Source organism: Atractosteus spatula, chromosome 7, assembly GCF_055471065.1.
Source record: "Atractosteus spatula isolate fAtrSpa1 chromosome 7, fAtrSpa1.hap1, whole genome shotgun sequence".
NCBI classification, from domain to species: domain Eukaryota; kingdom Metazoa; phylum Chordata; class Actinopteri; order Semionotiformes; family Lepisosteidae; genus Atractosteus; species Atractosteus spatula.
The window spans coordinates 57,233,211-57,256,447 of NC_142712.1; the positions used below are offsets into that span (position 1 = coordinate 57,233,211).

At 40.5% G+C, this 23,237-nt stretch overlaps 1 protein-coding gene across 1 annotated transcript; it reads right to left on the minus strand.

Annotated features, from left to right (window-relative positions):
- Positions 1-204: 204 nt before the first annotated feature.
- Positions 205-19,096, minus strand: LOC148831486 (synaptic vesicle glycoprotein 2B-like). Its single transcript, XM_088921681.1, has 12 exons — positions 18,301-19,096; positions 11,865-12,045; positions 10,827-10,978; positions 9,448-9,581; positions 9,012-9,101; positions 8,259-8,369; positions 7,739-7,827; positions 6,932-7,096; positions 6,341-6,474; positions 5,740-5,940; positions 4,391-4,550; positions 205-4,084 (listed from the first exon to the last, which is right to left on the minus strand). Exons 1-12 carry the CDS (start codon positions 18,788-18,790, stop codon positions 3,901-3,903), a joined length of 2,091 nt encoding a protein of 696 aa, XP_088777807.1. The 5' UTR covers positions 18,791-19,096; the 3' UTR covers positions 205-3,900.
- Between the last annotated feature and the right edge of the window lie 4,141 nt (positions 19,097-23,237).

A 23,237-nucleotide genomic window follows, 5' to 3' on the forward strand; every position in this document is an offset into this window, starting at 1 on the left:
AAGTAATAAAAAAGGAAAATATTTTGATCCACAAAACAACCAAAAAAGAAAAATATATTCTTGAAAGTCTAAACAGAGATAAGGTTTTAAACCAATATGTAATTATGTTGTTTCTTTTAATTGGTAATTACTGCCAGAGACTCTTCTCCCCTAAGCCGCAGCTGAAAAAAATACTTTAAAGGTAATAATACAAATACAGTTAAGTATATTTTGATATTTTTATTTTGACTGTCACAAAACAAAACCAAAAAAAGAAAATGAAAGATAGTCAGCACCTGTCTCCATTTTCCAGCACACAATCCAACACTTAATTAACATATAAAAACAAATAAATAATATGGCTTTCCATACAACAGGACACACAGATTGATTAGCTTGAAATAATACACAAACACCTGTACTCATAAGCTCAGTCCTTGATGCTACAGTAAACACAGATTCCTGAGGAAGCTGTGTCTGGGAATACTGTACCTGCTCCCTGACAGAGCTGCTACAGTCAGGTCAGGCTCCTCTCCTGTGGCTCCGCTCACACTAAATGCCCATGTATTTGGGAGTAATAGTTTCTCCACCTCCTCAGAGCTGATCAAATCTAGTTCCATACTTTGTGAAAGGTTCACACTTCATTGTGGATATCAGTCAGAAAGAAACCAGAAAAGGGAATTTCTAAAAACTGCCTTAATGATTCATAAAGCAGAGAATGCATAAACTCATGATTCCAACACCAAAAGTTTCTTAGTGGCTTTTACCAACTGCTGTATATGTGGATATAGAGAAGTCCTTTATATTCATATTATATTCATTTTCAAATGTTTTCAGCGGTAGTGTTCGACAAAAGCGTTGGATTTTTACATCCTCGATAATTTATAGGACGTTCTCTTCACGACATACTCTTTTTTAAGATGACAAAAATAACAAATCAGAATAATGCACTTATAACCAACATGAATCAATGGTACACAATAATAGCCTTTATTGTATAGCAGATCATTTTTTGTTAAATGGTAAAAGGTGATAGACATGGAACACTCCAGTCCATAAGAGAGGGATTTCTGTATGCTTTACAGGTACTTTTCAATTAACAACTTATTAAACCCTATAACAAATGGTGATATGACTTCTTTTTCAAACAATTTGTTCAATTAAGTATTTAAGGTCAGAGGATGACAGCCAGAACACCGAGCTTCCCTTGAGAAGTGGGTTGCCCGTCCCTGGTATAGGGTCTCCAATAAAAGGGCTGACCTTGTCATTCACAGAATCGAGGTAATAAAATTGGGATCTATTTCTTTTCCTCCACTCAAGTCTACTGTCAATTGAGCATTTTGAGGATCGGGGGCTTTCCGATCATTATTCCAATTATTATCTTGACGGGGAGGCCCATCCAGCCATTTCCTGACCGATTTTCCAACACAGGGTCGCAAGAGAGCCTATCCCAGCAAGCAACGGGTGCAAGAAGGGACACAGCCTGGATGGGACGCCAATCCATCGCAGAACACACCCAGACACACTCGCACCAGGACCAGTTCTCCCAGTAAGCCAGTGAACCTACCAATATGTCTCTTGGGTGGGAGAAAACTGGAGCACACAGTGAAAACCCATACAAACTGGGGGAGGACATGCAAACTCCCCACAGACAGCACCCCAGGTCCAGACACAAACCCAGGACCCCGGCGCTACAAGACAGCAATGCTAACCACCGCGCCATCATGCTGCCCTTTCTTGCTATACACTTATTCCATGGTTCCAAAGGGTTGTGTAAATCTGAAACAATCTACCCAGCTGTGTTGTTGAAGCTCATACACTGGCCTCTTTCAAGAAACAGCTGCATGTGATCCTGGGTTCAATGAGCCAAACGCGCTGAATGGACTCTGCTCATCTGTGACCTCCCCTACGCTCTTCTTGAGAACAGGGGCCACTGCTTGTGTTCTTATCATACAGGACAATTTGGTAATGGTTCCACAAGGACAGTGTTTTCAGACTGAGTTTTACACACGTTGAAACTTTTTTAATGAGAAATCCCCTAGACTGTATATTTAAAGGTTTATTATTTAGTAAATAAGTAATTATTTAGTAAATTCAGAAATGGCTAATCTTTTACAATTGAACTTTGATATATTTATTTACAGTGAAACATACAATAAATACAGCAGTAGAGACAATCTTTTTCTGATTAATTATAGGCATTGAAAAGGACATTTATAGACATTTTGTTGAGAGATACTTGCTGGAAATTACATGCATCCCACCTGTAAACCTGTAAGGTACAATTTGAAGCAGCTGAAAGTCTCTCCCTTATGCTTATTTCAGCACAGCTATCATCAATGTTAAGCAAAGATTTTCTCCTTAACATTGTTTTAGTTTTGTGTTTGTGTTCTTTTTAATTTAATGTACATTTTATAGTTTCAGGATTCACAACTGTTGATATCACTTCATTTAAAACTATAAGAAAACCTTCACATTTCTGTGGTGGGGATCAGAGAACAACATCTAAAGAAAAAAGTAGATAAATTAAAAATGGTACTGGTATCTGTTCTCATTGGCATACTATAGGAATGAAGGCAAACTATTTGATGTAAGGGTAACTGCAGCAAATATACCACGTCAAAGACATCTAAAGACAAACAAAAATGTAACCAATTTATGCAGAATGTTTGACACAAATTATTGCATCCATTCAAAAACAAACAGAAAAGGTGAAATTTGAATGTTAGAAAAAAGCTGAAGAGCTCATAACTAAAATCAATCTGTTTTTAGGGTCATGGAGCTATGGAAAGACAGGATTTGCTTTGTAACGGAGTTTGTAACCCAGCGCATTAATATCTAATGTCATAATACAAAACTATACTGTTTTCCAGATCAGCACTCTACTACAGATCCATAGGTAGATCTAATATATATGACCCTTCTCTTACACGTAAGAGCGCATGTCATCTAAAAACGCTGGAGAATTTGATTTCTCCCTTTGCTTCAGTAATTTGGATTCTGAAAGAAAGGGGTATTCTAATCCAGGTCTCGTCTCATACCAGAAGGCCTTGCAAAATACCGAAGAATATCATTATACAGTTACAAGAAATGGCCACTAGAGGCCGTGCTATGTTTGCCTTGCGAACTGAGCTGGAGTTCAAGGCTACCTCTGATTTCGCTTACTGCTCAAGGACAAGCTTATATTCAAGGGGCTGATGATTATCCAGAAAAACTGGATGTAAATTCCGCATTACATATTGACCAAACCCAGAACCACGCCATGAAACAGCACTGTGATACACGACTGCTTGTCGTGACTTGATCCAGGTAATAAGAGCAGTTAGAATCACCAATTACAGAAGGATAGACTTATACAAAGTACAGCACTGTGTCGGACACAAAAAACTTAAGAATTTGAAACATTCACTTTTCTACCGTATCTTATTTCACGTCTTAAAGTTACTAGACTAAACTTTAATTTTAAACATAAATGGTTCGGTTTAAACCCTGGCTCATATCATCTCTGAATAGAATATAACTTTCTCCGTAACAGTTATATATATATACAGTATGACGATTTCCTGGTGTTTTCCATTTCCGCAGTTTTTTTTTGTTTTGTCGTGTTGAAACGCTAAAAAAATGAAATGAACAGACCAGCGGAGAGAGGAAGAGCGATAATACGCCGTCCTCTTTCACATTACTATTTTAGTTGGGTGACCGAGCTGGGGTTTTTTTTTTTCCAGCTGCTCTGGAGAGGAATGAAATGTCATGAAATGAGACGAAAAGTGAAACACACGGCACCGCGGGCAGTGACGGGTCTCTGAATATTATGGCAAAATCCCCGCAGGCCGTCCGCCTGCTCTCGCGTGATTCCTCCTGCCGCCGCGCTCCGCCCCACCCCCGCTGCTCCTCAGCGCCGCCTTCTGTGCGGCGGGTGCGCTACATGAGGACCTGCTCGCGGGTCTCGGGCAGCTTGAGAGCCAGCAGGCCGCCGGCCACCAGCGCCGAGGAGGCCATGAGGATGGGGATGACCTTGGTGATCCCCACGAACGAGGCGAAGATGGAGCTCCCCAGGATGGCCGCAAACTTGCACAGGGCGTTCAGCACGCCGAAGGCTGTGGCTCTGCAGCACAGGAAGACACAGATACTGAGGACCTGCCCTGGAACTCCTCATGTGGGAAAGACACCGCATTTCTCAATAATACCTTATGACATATTGATTTATTCACAAGCATCGGGGATGATTGTTTTTTTTTTAAATCAAATATCTTCACTAGTGAGGTCCCTGCAGTGAAGTTAGCTAATCAAGTTTTCTGTATGTTGGGCAGTTTTGCAAGTTGTGGCGATAAGGATTTTTTACTACTCTTTGTGAACCCTTTGTGAGCTCCAGCAGAGGCTCTGGTCTGTCAGGGTGAATATTCAGACTCACCTTTTATTAGTGGGGTACAGCTCCACTGTGATGACCTCAATGCCATTCCAGGCTGCCACACTGGTGCCACAGAAGAGGCACTGCCAGCCAATGATGGCAGACTCACTGCTGCCAAAGAACAGAAGGAAGGTGCAGACGGAGGAGATGAGCATGGAGCCCCCTGCAGGGAGAGAGGGACTGAGTCACTGGGGGTCACTTCTCAGCTGACGCAGTCATGGACCCCTCATCGGGACGTTTTTTTTTTCTCAGCGTGGTATTGCCACTGACCTTTCCCTAGGTCATGAGTTTGGAACGCGCAAGTGCCTGTCGGCCCAGGTGGCCTATACAGCCCCGATACCAGAGCGATGTCCCTGAGACACACGCTGGGGCAGCTTTCATCGATCAGCAGCAGACGGGCAGGCTCCTGGCAGGCCACAGGGGCTGCTCTGTGCAGCAGGCAGAGGACAGCCCGCACATTACCTACTCCCAGATGGGGAGATCCAATTACTAATGCATCGTGTGATTCAAGCACCGCAAGAGGCCGATCTGCACGGCCCAAACGAGCATCGGCCTCACCATATTAGAGGAGGATGTGCCGAAATGTTTCTGTAAGACCTGAACACTCTGTGAGAGCAGTGGGAATTGGCAGTGTAAGATCATACATCATGAACTTGTTAAACTGGAAACACAAGCGTTTCTGTTTAATTTCATTCTTCTTTGGTGTGTATTGGACCTGGCATCTGCAGACTGATTCCCTGCTTGTGTGTTTACCAGATTCAATCAGTCTATTCCTTTTACCCCATTTCAAAAATGATGATTTTTTTTTGTTATCATGATTTGCATCTGAAAAGTGGCACCGATGTGAATTCTTTGTAATGTCTGGGACAGCGATTCCCAAACCAGTGCTCCTGGGAATCCTCAATCCCACTGGCTTTTGTTCCAGCCAGGCTTGATTAAATCCTTAACTGAACTAGCAAATTACTCAACGGAGATCTTTGCAGGCTTCAGAAGCTTTCTTTCTATGCAGAAGCTGTTGATCTTAAGTTACTTCTGAAACACAATAGTTAAAAGACAACAAACACATTTAAGAATGAAGAGCAGTGAAAGAGGTCACATTAATCCTGTTATACGGTATGGGACATGTTCAGAGCTCAGCTGGAGTGAATACCAGCAGGTATATGGTATGGGATATATGCTCTAGGATAAACTGAGAAATCTCAGACAGAATGATTTCAACATGAATAGCCACCCGCAGGCAATAGTCAACCCAAAATTTCAAGAGGGTGTTTGTTTTAAAAAGGGGGGTTCGTTTAAGCAGTTGATTTTTCTGTTTCGCCAGAGGCTTATTTACACGCTGATTCCACACTAACCTATCATCTTTATCCTCCCTATCTTGTCCATGAAGAGCGCCGATATGATGTTGCCTGGGAGCACAGCCAGACTGCCCAGAAAGCTGACCAGGTAGATGAGGATGTCATTTTCTTCTTCATAGTCCAGGTGGCAGCCTTGCTTTGGGTGCAGGAACGTAGTGTTCACCATCTTGCAGTCAATGAACTTTTCCTTATTCAAGTCTGTAGGAAAGACACCAGGCACACCAAGCAGCTGTCATTGAGATGCACAGCAGAGTCTGATTTTAATTAACACTAACAAACATTTAAAGACTGTAATGAACAGAAAATGATCCATGCCTGGAATCTTTCTAGACTTTGAACCAAACTTTGAATGTCGATTTTTAAGCTAATGAAATCCTAAAAAAAATCAAACTTAACAGCTTTTCAGTTTGTATTTGTGTTCAGTAGCACTAATTAATAATCAATTGTTTCCTCTTTTATTTCAATTTTATTTATTTTATTTCAACATAGTTCAATTTCACCAACTTGGAAAGAGTCGAGTTAAACCTACTATCATTTTAGCAGCTAACAGTAACTTTTCATTCCTCTATAATGTAGACCCTCCTCTGAGCGCTCCTACCTGTATTGTAGAACACATTGTTTATAAGGGTGCAGTTCTTAAAGAAGGTATCTGTAGATCTGATGTCTTCAAAGAAACACTCTTCAAACAAAGAATCCTCAAAGGTGACAGACTTCATCTCTATTTTAGTGAACCTGGAGAAAGCGAATACAAATTCTCTTACTGTGACTTCATATAATCACAGAAATCAAAGAGGATTCCTAGTATTACACCTGACAGACCTAAACTAATATACAAAAGAAAAGCACAGCATCTGTTTCTTTTCCTTGGAGGAACGTACAGATATATGAGAATATACAACAGATGACAGGGAGAGAGAATTGTCTTCAAAGGAATAGAATTAAATTAGCTGTAGGAATTATGAAAAGGGGTTTTGAATTACTTTCAGTATATTCTTTCAACTAACATTAAAGCTATTAAAATGTAATTCACTTTTCTCCTCCTGGCCTCTGCGGTTCTATGTGTCTGTCTCAGAATATGATTAAATAAATTAAATTTAGTAGCGCTGGAAAAGGAGAAGGCAGTAGCACAAAGCAGTCCGTGGGCAGAGCTTAACCGTGAGCAGGATCAGGAAAACATCGTGCAACGTACTTGTCATTGAAGTACTCTCCTTCACGGTGGATCTGGTTCTCCAGGGAGAAGTTGAAGGTGAAGTGCTCCACGCGTTCGCGATGGATGACCTTCACCTTGGACTCATACTCCTCATTCTGCAGGTACTTAATCATGTCTGGGAACCACACGGTTAACCCATAGTAACTGAAACACAAGGGCAGTGTCTGCTGTTAGGGCTCTATCGGGCACGTTGCTGGGTTAATTCACTGCCAGGAGCAGTTGAAAGAGCATGTTTTTCATATGTCCTGCGACACAAAGAGATATTCAATCTTATTTGCTGTACATTTGCACTGTTCTACTGGAAAAAGCAGAGAAGCAGTGCTGGACTGTGTCACTGTTGTCTCTTTGGCACGACTGGGACTGTTTTCCTGTCCCAGCTCCCTCTCTGAAGGAGCTCTGTGGTCGGGCTGCCGGAGTGTGGGGAGGTGCACCCCCTTGTGATTGCACTTCAGTGTGAGATTGGAAGCCCAGCTGGGGTCCTGCTTGTGATGAAAGACACTATATGAGTGTAAGTTGCTGTGATTTCACACTTATGATAACAGCAGCTCGTTCCTTGACAAAAGCAGTTTCATAATATGCACTTAATATTCAGACACTCAATAAGCCACCAAACATGCAAGCAGGCTTCCGGAAGTCTGCAGCTGGGCACCCCCACTCTGTCCCTTACTGGAGAGAGCAGCAGCCTCGCCTGGAGGAGACCCATGTTGAAATTAACCATCCGTCTCACAAAGCCGGGTGTTTATATGAACTGTGGTTTTTACAAGAAAGCCTGAAAAGTACATTTACCTGAAGGCCATAGTGAACCAAATGATCGCCATAAATAAAGTATTGAGGCGTAGCTGTGGTGAGAACAGGGACAGCACGTTCTGCAGCACCTGGGGGTCATGAGAGCACAAATCATCAGGCCACAACAGACACGACTACCTCTTACATAACACTGACTACTTTCAGCCTCGCTGAGAGAGAGAATCTCAGGTACATTAGCTTACCCTGCTGCTCTGAAAGGTGTTCAGCCCTTTTGGCTGCATGAGGTCCTGGGATTGCTTAGCTTGATGCTATGGAATTATATCCCTTCTTATGAGTTTTTAAAACATTTGAAGTATAAACATTATAAAAACAAATCTGTATCTCATAAAGAGATATAGCATTAACCTCAGGGTATTTGAACATTTCCATATTCCTCAGCTTTCTTTGATATTTTGTATTTTAAATACTGACAATCATCTGGTCTGTTCTCAGAACTCTAGCAGGCCCTCTCATTGTTCGATGTTTCGGCTCTGTTAACGTTGACAGATTGTTAGCAGACCTGTTTGATCACAGTCATGATTCGGACCATCCACCGCTGGTACCAGGTCCCTGTGGAGCTCTGAATCTCAATGAACTCATCGTCCTGCTTGGGTGTCTTAATATGAGACACCTCAGAAAAATCAGAGGAAAACATGGAGAGTTAGAAAGAGAAAAGCGAATTTTCAGAGCGCTACAGAGCTGTCGCCTTTCATTCTCCAGCTTTTCATTAATGCTGGATCTGCTGCTGTGCAGAAACAGGCATACCTCCTGATACACCTAGACAGTGGATCTCAGGATTACCCACAAGGCTTTTGCTATTTCTGAACTTCATTAAAAAATAACTACACAACAGTGCAGAAAATGTAATATTTTCTAAATTCAATTTACCAGTGTAATGCCATATTTTCAACATTTTTCCTACCCTGTGCACACCAAATGCACTAGAAGGTTAAAAATCAGAACTTTGCTGTCTCCATACCCTGACTGAATGATTACTTATTTTTTTGTTTTTCCTTCTGTAAATACACACATTGATTTCTTTAATAAAATAGACATTTCTAAGCATTGCCCTGGTGGTATAGATTTAGAAATCTTGTAATAGAGGTATGACACCATGATGGTGTAGCACAATTTGACTTCTGCAAGTCATAATTTGCTATTGGCAGGAAACATTGATGAGACAGCAAAAAATGTCATTATAGTAAAGCATAAGTACCGAAAATGTAGCTTAATTTAATAGTCAAGTCCATAACTAACACCAAGGTCTACTCACTGTGAAAACCTTCTCTGGCTCCCCCTTTGCTCTCATGTTTGTGTCATGAACCTGCTTCAGAATCATCCACGCCTCATCGTGTTTTGCATTCTGACAGGAAGATGAAAAAGTAAGATGAAAAGTTTAGAGAGAAATACAGTACATGAGTGAGGGACTGGGTAGCGGCTTATCAGAAGTGCACTGCAGGCCAGGTCACTGCCTGTTCTGTCAGAGGAAGAAAACTATAGTTTATCGGACGCTTTTACAGTGCCTGTGGCCAGAGGATTCAGCCTGCTAGAGTCTAGTCTGATACACTGGGCGTGCTGTCGGTATTGCCTGGGTAGCGCCTGGTGCTACCGGCTGGCCCAGACAAATGGAAAGAGAGTGGGGCGAGTGTCTTAGCAGTGGGAGGGATGAGGGATGGTAATGGCACCTGCTCACCTGCGTTGCCACTTACCTCCAGAAGAAACCGCGGGCTCTCGGGCATGAAGGTGAGCCCGATGAGCGAGGCTATGGCGGGGAGAGCACAGACCAGCACAAAGACGCGCCAGCTGTGGAAATGGTATTCTGTGCCCATGCTGAAGCCCCAGCCTGGAACATAAGCAACACTTAGAGTTAAAGCCGCAGCCCGGCCTGTGCCCCCGGAAGAGCCCAGGCAGATGCTTTTCCAAGGTCATGAAAATGATTCGGGAAAAAATAATTATTCCAATAGCCAACTTGTGTCCCACGACATGTGTGTCTTTTTGGAAGAGGTAGATGTTGATTTATATATGCTGTGACAATCAGAGTCACTGATTATTGCTACCAGACTGTTTGGGCTTGTTTTCTGCTGTTAAAGTGAAAAGAAGTTTCTCTCTTAGAAGATGAGCGTTTTTGTAACACACACGCACAGGGGGTGATTTTTATAGCTAATCTATAAGATGATGCAAAAGGCAATTAACTGAGTCTCAACTCTCGATTCTTCTTTAAACAGCTGTTTTCAGTTTTGGAAGGGTGTGTCTCACTTTTCAACTGCTTCAGGAGATTTTTTCCTCTAAGCACCCCAGAGAACTATAGCAAGCACCAGCCTCCAATAAAAAAGAAACACAAAAAGTTTCACAACATAGATGGGAGCTTTCTTTGCTGCACCCCTTTATACACAGATCTACTGAGATCATTAAAAACACCCGTGACTATTTAACCCAGGGCAAGAGATCAGTCAACCAATTACTATTCCTCATGGGTTTCTGGGAATTTTAGTTTCAGCAGTCATAGCTACAACACTGAAGGACTACAAATTCTACTGACAAAGTTTACAAGGAGTACCACCCTGGGCACATAATATACAGTACCTCTTCTACCACCTTGCCCCAGTCTCCGTAGCATTTTACAATTGACGTTCATTACTGGAAAAAAAGGCTTTAAGAACTTTGAAGGAAAGGGAGTCAACTTTATTTCAACCCAAATTATTTATACCCATCTTTGTGTGAATGGGCATTCTGTGTAAAGACTATGCTGGGACTAGGGACTCAAGCCCTTGAAAACCTTTTGGAAATGAGACGGTGACTGAAAAAAAGGACTTGGTTCAGTCAGTTCAGCTCAATTCACTTTGTACTTAGTTCAATTATGCAATTAGGATCAGAGATGAAATGAAGATCTGATGACATGCCATGGAAGAAAAAAAGAGCTGCCTATTTCTACTGGAAGATGCAAGCAATGCTTTTGAGTTTAGATTTACAGAGAGGAACATTTCATCATTGGCAGGACATTCAGCAGAAGGGTAAGAGACAGTTCTGAAGAGCTGTGAGATGGTGCTGGGGTTGACATGCGAGATCATTTCTTTTGTAGTAGCAGTACCATAGTGAGGGATGATGCCCCAGGCCATAGAGGAAGCATAAATGCCACCAATCATCCAGAACATGCAGAGCCAGCTAAGGTGCTCCCCTCTCTTCTCCCTGGACAGGAATTCTGAGAAGTAGGCATAAACAATAGGGATGGAGCCTCCGATCCTGAGGAGAAACACAGAACAGTCCCTCTAGAATCCTCATTCAGAACACTCTACCCACGCTAGAAGATCCGAATGAGAGGTATGGTTGTCTATTTCATTACCCAGCTCAATGCAGAGTTAGTTTTTGATTTATGAGGAACATACATACTCCGCACATCCTTTTGTGATGTATTTTTAATTGCACTAAAAAAAAAAGAATACACAGGTGACCCCGCGTGACTAATTTTGGAACTGTGGTCAAATGTCAGTTTAATTTCAGGGTCCACATGGAGCTTGTTTTCAGTATTGACAAATGGAAATGAAACTGCTGTTAAGGCTTTTGAAAATAGTGCTTACATTCCAGCTAAAATGTGACCATTTTATTTTGTTTCTGCTTTGTGCTTACTGGACCTTCACTATAAAGCTCCTGTAAGTTTCCTGCTGCTCATGTGTTTCTTTATTTCTGAAATGGGACATATCATTGCTCAAAACACATAAAAACTGAGTGTATTATTCCAGGCTCCTGGCAGGAACTGGTACTCTCGGGTGGAAGACGATTAAGTTCTTCAAATTAACACCCATTTAAAAGCAAAAACACAGGCTCAAAGTATTCGATAGGACAGAAAGCATGTGCCCTCGTTTCAAGAAAGACAATTACAGAAATTATAAAATTTTAATATGTTGTTAAATAAGACCCTATAAATATTATTCTAATTTTCTCCAAAGCTGGGAGATGTTTTAAAACACCATTAAGAATGATCTGTGTGAGCAGCTTAAAAAAACTGCAATAGCTTTGCATCCTGTGCCACTACAACAGTGTCTCTACATGACGAAGGAATGGAATGATTCTCTTGTGTGATATTCTGGAGAACAGTCCTCATGCACACAAGATGACCAGTGTTTCTCACCCAATGCCAGAGAAAAGCCGGAAGAAGAGGAAGAGATCGTATCCCTGGACGAAGGAGGAGAGGAAGGCGAAGATGGAGTTGATGGCCAGTGCAATAATCAGACACTTCTTGCGGCCCATCTTGTCTGCCAGTCCGCCCCATATGAAAGCTCCCAGCATCATCCCCAGGTACACAATCAGACCTGCAGGGCAAAGTCACATCCTAGTCAGACCTTGCAGTGTGCCAAATATTAAATTAATTAATTCTGGAAACAAATCAGTTTGTTGTTTTTATTGTGATATTCAAAGATTCAAAATAACCTTTTCCTATCCAGTAGCGCTACATGGAGTGTATAACAGAAATTTGTAACGAAAGTTAGATTCTAATCTCACCTCTTTCTTCTCTCATATGTAGTATATATTGTATATACACTATATTGCCTTCTGGACTTCCCTTTGAACGTCTCTCTCACACCCCCCCGTCACCCCATCCATACCCCTGCAGCAGCTCCCTGGCTCATTCCTCACAGACATGAGGGGGTTTAAGTCAGCCTCATCCTTAAAGTCAGGCTGCCGTTCTCTCAGCTACAGTAGGTGAGTCCCACAATAACCTTTAATACATTTGTCCCTCAATCGCATTTTTGAGGATATAACCAAACTACAGCATACAATGTCTACAGTAAGAGAGGACAATTTGTTTTTGTCTTTTTTTATGCTCCACAAAAGATTTTAGGATTTATAACTTTTTATATACCATTTTAGAATTATACAAACTAGTCTAACCGTTTGACAACTTTTGTCAGATTGACAACTATTCCTACAATACTGTGGTTCTTAATTGGTTACATCAGGGATCTCCAGTGCTCATTCTGATTGGCAAGAGTGTCATCAGGATTTCTTGGTTTCTTTAAAGCAGCAGCACCTCTGAAGAGCTGGTAGTAGTGGTTAGTAATTAATTACCTAATTGAGTCACCTGTTAGTAACTGATTTAATAAGCAATGATGCTGTAATGATGTAATGATTTTAGCTTAGTTATAAGCTTTAGAAAAAGACTGACAAATGTCAAAATGTTGCCATTTTATGCATAGTTTATTAATGGAAGATATATGAACTCTTTTTTCCTTTAGGTGCTTCATTCTTTTGAGATCCAAAACAGTCTCAGTCAGATTAGATTGTATTTTCAGTGGAGCACAGCTTGATGGGTTTGAATGTGAACTGCAGGGACATGATATCCTGATCTGAGAAATCGCTAGCAGCCTTCACCAGGTCCAGCACACTGAGAGTGGGTGGTGGTGGGTGAACAAATACACAATGTCTCACACCCTGCAGTGTGAAACTTCATCTTTGTGAAGCATTTGGTGGATTCAGAAGGCTTGCTTTGCTTTGTTGAGACTGTTTTATTAATTGTCGTTCTTTACTGATCCACCAGAGGGCACAAGTTGACAGTCCTTCATTTGTTGCTACATTCCTCCTTTCTGTTTTCTCTCTAGTGTAAACAAATCACACTATGTTACTTGTTTTCTACGCTGAATAAGCCCTTCCTGGCCTTTGCATCCTTACATGTGTAAGGATGTACTTCTTTGTTAAAGAAAATTGCATGGTTTAAGATAAGAAGTCATGTAGAGAAATCATTACAGCGCTTGGCTCCATTTCTGACCTTTCCTTAGCCTTGAGAGACATGCTCTACATCTGCAGCCTGTACAAAATGAACCCATCAGGCTCTCTTACCGAAGGGGAATGACAGCCAGATGCTAGCAGGCAGGAAAGTGATGTTTATGGATAATTTAAAATAATCAAATATATTGAGCAGTAAGAAAGGATACTCTTTCCATTGTATTCTGGAAAATAATGGCAAAGTGGTCTTATTTTTAAATACCATTTTATAGAGCTCTGCTCCTGCAAGGAGATCAATAACTTTCCCAATGGTAAGTTGTCAGAAAAGTCTCATCTTTACAGCTGCACCTAGGGAGACAGGCCAGCAGAGGGCTCACTGAAATCTCTAAAGCGCAGGGAGAGGAGGATGAAATGTCATTATTCATAAGGTTTATAGATTGAATTGTTGACATGCATGGGATTTCTAAATGACATTTACACATGAAAATGAAAGCAGCTTCCTGCACAAACTCACTGAAAATAATAAATTGGATGACATGATGTTGTTCCCAGGCAGTCTGCATGAATAATACATAGACACTGAAGCCTGAGTTCAACTCCAAACCAACATGTAGCAGTTAACACGTATCCCTGTTACCATACCCTGTACAGTGCCTCAGTTTATTGAGACATATTATTTTATCAAATGAAGGCCAAGAAAAAAACTGTAAAAAAGTGCCTTTTAGCTGACAGATTGCACTAGAAAAGTGAACAACAATCCTGGAAATATAGCTCAGGCTCATGCTTAGATTTTGCTGTTGTGCAATAAAGCAAAGCTGAAATTGTACAAAAGATTAAATGTCTATCTATCATTTTACTCTGTATAATTCTTTGTTTGTAATATTGTTTAGAACTTAAAAATGGTTAAAGGTTTCCTAATTTGTTATGGGAAACTAAATAAACATTACCAAGTATGACCAAATACTGTAGGGTGATGCTTTAACATTTTTGCTTCAAGCTTTCACACAATATTTTACATACAGTAATGTTAGTTTAAATTTACTCAGTTTATGTCTGAAACATATTTTCTGTAAACATATTTTCTAAAGCTGCATTTGTATTTAAATTAATCAGATGAAGCTGCAGAGAATACGTTCATATACATCCTTTCATGGAAAGCTTTAGTAGAAAAATGAAGCCACTTTTAAGTAGTCTACTTTCTGGGCGTTGGTCACTGGCCTTGTCTTGTGTTCAATTTCCATTATGATACATCTGAAAACATTGCGTATTTATATGAAATGGAATTTGATTTATTTAGATTATGCATTTGTGAAACATTTGATCCTACCTTTAAAACCAAAAGAATCTCAGTTCTTTCAATAAAACTTCAATAGTTTGACTTACTGTCCATCAAAGAACATATTCCCCAATCTAAATGATGAATAATAACATTATTTGCTTTAAGACAGAAGTACAACTTAGTTATCACAATGTAAATGATAGATTTTAAGAATTTGACCAATATTAAAATCTTTTTTTTTCTCCTGCTTTTTGTAATTGCATATTGTCTCAGTGTGTTTCAACGTCTCTGACTCAGCAGCAAATAAATCCAGTATTTCCATAGAAAGTTCTTCCCCCCCACCCCTCACATGTCTGCTTAGTCTGGAAATGACATTTTCCACAGTTTGTATCACAGCAGCACATGCAGACCCTCTTCGAAATGATGGTTCGGTTTGCAGGATTAAAGACAGAGATCCCTGCGCAACCAGGCCTTGCATGACCAAGCTCTCTGTGATCTGGAAGCTGGCATCCTGTGCCAAAGCATGGCACTACTGCAGATGGCTCAATCATCAGGGAGCCTGGCACAAAGATGATGGCAGTGCAGGCACAGGCCCTGTCTCACGCCAGCAGCATATGGAGGTGAGTTCCGATTGCTCTGTAAGCAAAGCTGAGCCTCCTCCTGCTGCTGCTGTCTCTGTGATGCTACGCACTGCTCTGATTGGAACCACAGGCGCCATCTTTGACCCCCCACATCACAAATAACAGAAGTATGACCGCAGATGAAAAAAACAAACAAAACAGGTCCAAGGTGGAGAGAGTTGGGAATTTAACATTCTGTTATTCTGTTTTGTTTTGTGTAGTAGTATTTGTAGTATTTGTCTGGGGGGGGGGGGGGGGGGGGGTGGGAGAGGGAAATACAGTATCTAAATTTAAACAGCTGTCATTCTGCTTGAAATGTTTTGGAACAAGTAAAGTAACAACCGTTTCTGGTCAGAATGTCAGGCTTCACAGTTCTGTGAAGCTTCACACCAGGTGCAAGATGAAGTTAAAGCACTACAGAGTTTTTTTTCTTAAAATATATTACAGTTAAGGATATGGGAATAGGTATTTCTGATTGGGTTAAATATGGATTAAAATACTGTGTTTATTCTCCTTTTGAAAGTTTTCTGTCAGTAATATTTAGAACATCTAAGCATAAACAGCAAATGAATGTTAAGTAAATCCCATGCGAGTTCTTTACAGGACTTTGCAATATAGACACCTGGTTCAATCCTGTTCTGAGAGACATTATTTAAATGAGACCACAGCGATGTAAAGATATGAGACAGATTACTTTGTTCCATTACAGTATTTTAAATGTGTTCTGTACTTGATATGAGCCAGCCATGGAAATCAGTTTGAAGGGCAAGCTTTATGTATTCTGGAAGCAAGGTCGGGAGAGGAATATCCATTTCAGAGCCACCTGCTGACTCAGCCTTCCATGAGTGCAGCTGAAAAACACAGAAGTGCTGCATTCTCTTCTCTGCCGGGAGGAGAGGGGGGCGGATCCTTGATCTATGAGCTCAGTCTCTGTTTTGAATTCTGAAATACTTCTTGGTACAAACGGTACAAAATATTTTGAGTATTTCTTAAAAATGAGATGAAACAGAAAGGAAAGGTTGAAATGAGGAGCTAGATGGAATTTGTATCATTGCAAGAAAGAAAATTGTTCTACTAACTCTGAATTTGTTCTACAGTTTTGCTGCCCATATTTCTAAGCTGCTTAGAGATATTGTATGTATATACAGCATGTATGAAATGATGAAGCCATTTCCTTTAAATGGGATTTTGAATATCAAGCTTTTCAAGAGGCAATTCAAAGATTTGTTTACTCTTAATGCACGGTTCTGACATTTCACGTGCGTTTCACACACATCTGGGGACCAGACAGCCATTCGCACTGCTGACTCACAAGAGAATCTGTTAGCAGCAGCAGGTTCTATTCCTGACCTGGTCCTTATCAGACGCAAGTGCTGTGTTGGGGCCTTGACCCTCTCTTGATGAATCAGTATTCTGCACATCCACACTCTGTTTGATTAGTTGGTATGCAGCAGGCTTGCCTTTGCTCAATAAAGCAGTACCTTCATCTACATCTACATCAGCAAACCTCCTGTAGTTCTGCAAGGAAAGCATCATCAATCTTTCACCCTCTTCACAAGCAGGAATGTATCGATGTACGGCTGAACTTGAAAAAGCAGCTAGATTCATCATGCCATCGATTATACCATTAGCTAATCTGACTGTATACATTTTTAATTTAAAGTTTGCCAACATATCTGCTGGCACTGAGAAGCTGAAAGGTAGATGCTTTTTTAACTAATTTTATTGAAGTTTGGGAAAACAAGAAAAATGCTATTACACTCCATTAAAATATATTCTTGAACTATTCTGTACAGTAGAACATGCCTGGTAAATTCCATCCAAACCTAACACAGATGACTGAATTATTAGAAGCATTTGCTTAGAATTATTAGGGAAATTAGTCTCCACATGCATAATTATTTTAGTTACACTAAATCTATGCAGCTACCAGCTTTGAAATGGGCTATGACCATTGTCCTTTGATTCTGAAATGCAATTCTTTGGATTTTCACAGTGAGAGAATCGCATTTTTGCCACTGAATTAAAAAACTTCACAAAGTGCAGTTCACTAGTCCACTCTTGCCTATTGACAGAAACAGGACGTTCTTCACTGCATGAGAACTCTTTCAAGTTCCACTGCCTCACTGTTGAGCCAGACTCTGACTGTGCTTGGCTCATTATTTAGGTCTTAGTACATATCAAACAGTTTGATGCCAAATAATTAAAAGAACGACAGATTTTATTACGTCTTTACCGAAGTCAGTAAAAGAACTCCTCACAGAGAAAACAAGGAAACAAAGACCCTCTAAGAATGATCAAAGCATTAGTTAACAGTTATATTTTTTGAAAATGTTAAATGATGAATTATAAAAAAATATAAGGGGGCTTCAGTGATTCAATGGCACCAGTTCAACCAATGAATACCAGTGTGTTTAAATGTTTAAAATGGGAAGCTTTACTCTAAGTGTGAGCAATCATCTATCAAAAAATAACCCCCTGTCTTTAACTGTGGATGGTTTTGAGACAACATAGCATATGAGTGGATCAGTGCATTGCCTTACTTTGAAATATGCTGTTGTTTTGGTGACATACTGGTGGAAATCCTATATGGTTTTTCTTATTAAAATTAAATCATAATGCGTTATTATTTTCTTATGAAAATACAGTACTGACACTCAAATCTCGGTTCAGGTTCTCTGACACTGAAGCATGCTGAAACAAGGGCAGAGAGCTCAGGTACAAAAACTACCGGGAACTCTTCATTCCTGTGTTAACCTCTCTAACATCTCTCTAAAATAGGCAGGCTTGTTTATTGTCTCATATTGGTCTGTAACCAAAGACAAATATGACTTACCATGAAATACTTTGCTATGTCTTCACTTACACTCTAGATTCACTTCAATGAACTGCAACAACAGAAACTAACGCCCTCCGAACGCTCTGCTGTGTAACTGAGGACTCACCCAGCATCCCTTTGTTAGCGTTGGACAAGCACATGTCCTTCTCCGCACTGGGTAGCACGAATCCCACCACGAAACACTCCACTCCATCCGCCATGAGGGCCAGGCCGGCCACGAAGAACAGGGTCCACTGGAATCGCCCGTGGCCGCACTCCTCGATGATGGCCTCGTACTGGTGTGCCAGCTGCTCCTCGTCCTGCATCTTCCCTGCCGCCCCGTCGCTCAGCTCCTGCGCCCGCACAGCCGCCCGCGCTGCCCTTTCGCGGGCCTTGATCTCGTCGGGGTGCGGGATGCCCTGGTACTCCCCTTCGTACACCTCATCGTCCTCGTCGTGCCCCTCGGTGACATCGCTGGCCGCATCCTCGTCCTGGGCCGAGTATTCGTTGCCACGGTAATAGCCGTCCGGGCCGGCCCGGCCTTCCTCAAAGGTGGAGTAGGTGTTGCTGCCCCCCTGAGGGCCCTGGTAGAAGTTGCTGTGGTACGGGTCGTCCATGCTTACACAACGAGCGCCACGCAGGAAGAGCTGTCCGAGTTATGCCTTGACGCTGCTTCCGGCTATATTGGCACAGCCCTTCGTCCCAGGCTGGCCTTGTTTTCGGCTGGTGCTATCAGGGTTCTTACGTTCCCACGATCGGTGGAAAGCCAGGAAAGACAAGGAGGTGAGAAGGAGGTGAGGCTTGTTCTAGGTTCTCTCCTACAAGACAGCAGTGTGTGCTCCTTCCAGGGAAAGGCCTTAATAGTTACGGTAGGACTTCTCTACCTTGTTTTGGTCTTCTCTGCACAAGGCAACATTCTGCATCTGAAACGGAACATATTTGTGTGTTACACATCCTCCTTTAAATATCTATGAATGTGCAGTGCATACGGACAGGCATTAAATATTCAACACACACTCTGAAGCAACTTTCTGAGAATATGGCTCGTACATTATATATATGCTTTGAGCACAAAATACATGACCTAGGAGATCTTTTTCAGGGCACTGAGATCTTTAGAAAAACAGAAAAATGAAAATTGCATTTCAAAATAGCTGGAAAATATTGCTGTCTTACATATTACGAAACTGTGAGGTCTGACGTTACATTACATGAAATTAAATTAAGTGGTGATATCATTTATTACATTATATTATTAAGTAGCATTTTCTTGTTATTTTCCTTAAGTGTGGGTACTTTTTTAAAGACAAAAGATCATTCTTCCTTTCAAACTATTTCTAAGACTATAGTATATTCAGCAGTAAAAAATGAAAGTTCTTGATAATACACATGATGTAAGCTGGAAATTCATATTAAACCATGTTGTTTTGGCCGTAACCAAGTGGAAATCTCAATCACTTGTAAAATACCAGAGCTCTCAGAGAGTAACTAAACATATCTGACATGGAAATGTGTTATCAGCAATGTCTACGCAATATTGTTTTACAATTTTGAATATTACATCTTTGTTGGTGCCACAGGTAACATCATACAACAGTCAATGTCAGCACGTTTCCAATATAAGGTTAATATGCTAAAATGTATACTTTGTCCTATTTAACATTAAAGTGCAATTCTACAAATTGCATTGTTTTTTCTTGAAATATTACAACCTCCAAGTGCCCTGCATAATGGAGGTGTGATTTTCTACTTTATTGATAGAGGAAATATGTTGAAGTAGAAGTCAGAATTTGGGTTAATTGAATCAGCATCTTAATTAGTCTAAAGAACCTTTTCTAGGTCCTTAATTAATTCAAAACTGGAGACCAGCTGCTAACAGCAATTTCCAGATCAGTAAACTCTTAATCCAGCACATGATGGTGTCACTGGATTGCAGTGGAGGAAATTATTGTCATGTACTATCTTAGGAACTTAATCAGTTGCTTTACGTTTGTTCTTTATTAGGTGCTCATGTTGACAATTGTGTGCTTCTATCTAGGGACTCTGCAATTGCAGAGAAAGCTAACGTTAGTCTTATTAAATTGTCATGAGGCTTGTAAAGATCAGTTTTTCTTTACTTTTCTATTACTCATGCATCTTTTTTTGCTTAGGAATCCTCCAGGATGGAGTCCAGACTTTAAGCAAGGCATGGATCGATACTTCTTGAATACCCTATAGCCAAATACCACATCAGCCTTTTTCTACCAAAGTAATTGAAAATGCACGCTGCTTTTGCACAATGCAAGATGCTCACACACCTGCCTCTGTGTTTGCACAGCAGAGCACAGACAGGAACACAACAAACAGGAAACACTAATCCATGTGACAGTGCGCTGGGAATTGGTCCGGTGTCTAATTTCAATTAGCGTGATTAATAGCATGCGTCCAAGCAGATTTGTAAAACTCGGAAACTTAGAAAAGCTCTTGTAAGTGTAGATATTGTTCTTGAAAGAAAATAATCAGTAAGTCATTATTAGGACCCCTCCACATTGAGATAGCAGAAGGCAATGGACAATCCTTCACCTAAATTGAATTCATTGTTATAATGCATACATTGAATTATTAAGTAATTACATAAGACGTCATGAATAACAGAATAACACACTGTTGAGTTACAGTAGCTGCTATGTCACATTTTGAATAATAAGAAGAAAATTGTTAAACATGTATAAAGGGAAATTGTGATGCTGATCAGTATTTTATAATTAATGTATCACAAAGAGTTGTTGTCTCCTGAGCATTCTTTTAATTAGTTGACAGTTGATCATCAATAAATGCATGATAAATGGATCACTCCAGCGTAAAAAAGAACAGGTCAATAAAAGATGCTATAGAATACTGAGGGAAGTTGGTGCAGCACAGAAGACTGAGAGGAAGATAAGGATGGAAAGTAAATAAGAGCTGGGATTTGGACTGATTATTCTTCCCAGCTGATTCAGAACTTATCGTGGGATCTTAGTCTATAACCATATTACTGTACTGCTCCCTGTTACCCCATTACTCCTTAACCACTGAGGTGTTACACCATTGGCACTGATCTGGTGGTGGGAGCTTTTGCAAAATAATCTGGGTGCAGTATGTGCTACAAGAGACAACACAGGAACACAGGAGGAGAGGCGATATGCTGTAGCTTCATGATGTGTGTTTTAATTAAGAGGGCGAGACCTCTACTAATTACATTTTATTCTTTTTTGGTGTGTGAGTGTGGGCTGTGAAAGCCGGGAAGGAGGGAGAAATTGAGAGAAAATGATCACAGTTCAATATTGCTTCTGTCAGACTGACAAAGATAGCAGAATAGTAAAAGACATTAACATCACAGAAGCGACTGGAAACATAATAAAAGAAGCCATTGAATATTAAATTATGATGCACTGATAAAAATAAGTGTTGTGGTGTATGTAATAAAGGTAGCATCCATTTGTTAGCTAAAATAGAAATATTTACCAAAATGACATCTTGGTGTACAAAATGAACTGTCTACAGCAATGAAAAAAAGACAAACCCAATTCTGACTCATATATATTTTAACTGACTCTTATTTAAACATTAGTAATTAAAACTGAAGGAACAATTCCCATGGTGAGACATTAATGCCTTGTAAAACTTCATCCTGTGTGTATTATGGTTCCCTTTACATCTAGGATTAAATATTAGCATTTCTAGCCATTTAATGGGATCAGCAGAGCCTGAACAAATCTTCTGGCTAATCCATAAGAGCACACTTGGCATCTTCACAGCTCTGAGCAAAGAAGAATCAAAGCTTGTACACCATACAAGAGTGCCTTTATCCGTGGAAACATGCCAAATCTTCCTCAATTCACCAAATTCAATTTGTCCTACTCCTAGTGGTTCTGGTTGTCAGTTCTGAATGAAGGAGCTTTTCAAAAGCTTAGAACTGAAGTAGTGACATTATACTCAAATGTTTGAATAAGAATGTTCTGAAAAAAAAACTGCCTTTCTGACTATCTGTGCCTCAACTGGTTTGTATTGAAGTGCGCATTTGTTATTTAAAAAAAAATAACGATGACAAGTAAATATTTCAATGGAAAGCATCCCAATAATTCCCTGATTTAGGTGGACTCTTAGAGTAAGTTATTGAATCTGTGGTGTACTGTATAAGCAGGATTCAGTCTTATTACCACTACAGTTATTAACACTCTTTGGGTTCTGGGAAGGGCCTAACAAAAGTCATGAAAGAATGACCTGAATATATTGTATTTCAGTCCAATCCCTTTTCAGTACATATTCCTGTGGAATAAATCTAAGAAGTAATTAGGGAAATCAACACATCAGACACTGGTAAATGATAAAATACTCACTGATAATGAGTAACAGTTGTAGCCATTGTCAGACTGACAAATCTAAATCACAATAGACTGTCTCTGTTAGGGGAATTGGCCCTGGTCTGAATGTGTGTGTTTGTGTCTGTGTGTGCCTGTGATGGACTGGTGTCCCATCTAGGCTGTGTCATGCCTTACGCCCTTGGCTTGCCAGGATAGGTGACCCTGAGCTGGAGGAAGCAGGTAGAAAATGGATGGATGACTCTATTAAAGGAAGGAGGAATGTGGACCTGGTACAGCTGTAATAATGGAGATCTTCAAAGGACATTTAGCTCTGAACTACAAAAGTATTCATATGTATTGAGCTTTCTTGTGTATTCAAAATCATATTCAAATTCTAGTACCAGAAGTATTATTGAACTGTGTTTGGACGGAAAAGAGCACTTTAGCACTAGAGGTGGACTCTGATTCACTGGCATCTTTCAAAGATGTTGGGATGAGTCGACGATCCAGCTGTACAATAGCTGTACAATAGCAAGGGACAGATAACCTCTTCTGGGTTGTTGCCTTGTCTTATCTTTCACATCTTTCTATTGAGTAACTCAGAGGCTGAGTTACTCAATAGAATATTGAATTTGACTCGAAAACCTAGAAGAAAGTGACATCACAGACTTTCACCTGATATGAACCCAGTGTCATCATTAAATTCTACTGGAAATGCATGTTAAAAACCCGCTAAAGTATT

What these genes read in the sequence shown, in the direction of transcription:
- LOC148831486 (XM_088921681.1), bottom strand. Translation starts at nt 18,790, where the DNA reads ATGGACGACCCGTACCACAGCAACTTCTACCAGGGCCCTCAGGGGGGC. An exon ending in CGGCTTTTCTCTGGCATTGG is followed by an intron (nt 10,979 to 11,864) that starts GTGAGAAACACT and finishes GTTTCTCCTCAG; the next exon opens with GATCGGAGGCTCCATCCCTA. An exon ending in CTGTACCCCACTAATAAAAG is followed by an intron (nt 4,085 to 4,390) that starts GTGAGTCTGAAT and finishes CCTGTGCTGCAG; the next exon opens with AGCCACAGCCTTCGGCGTGC.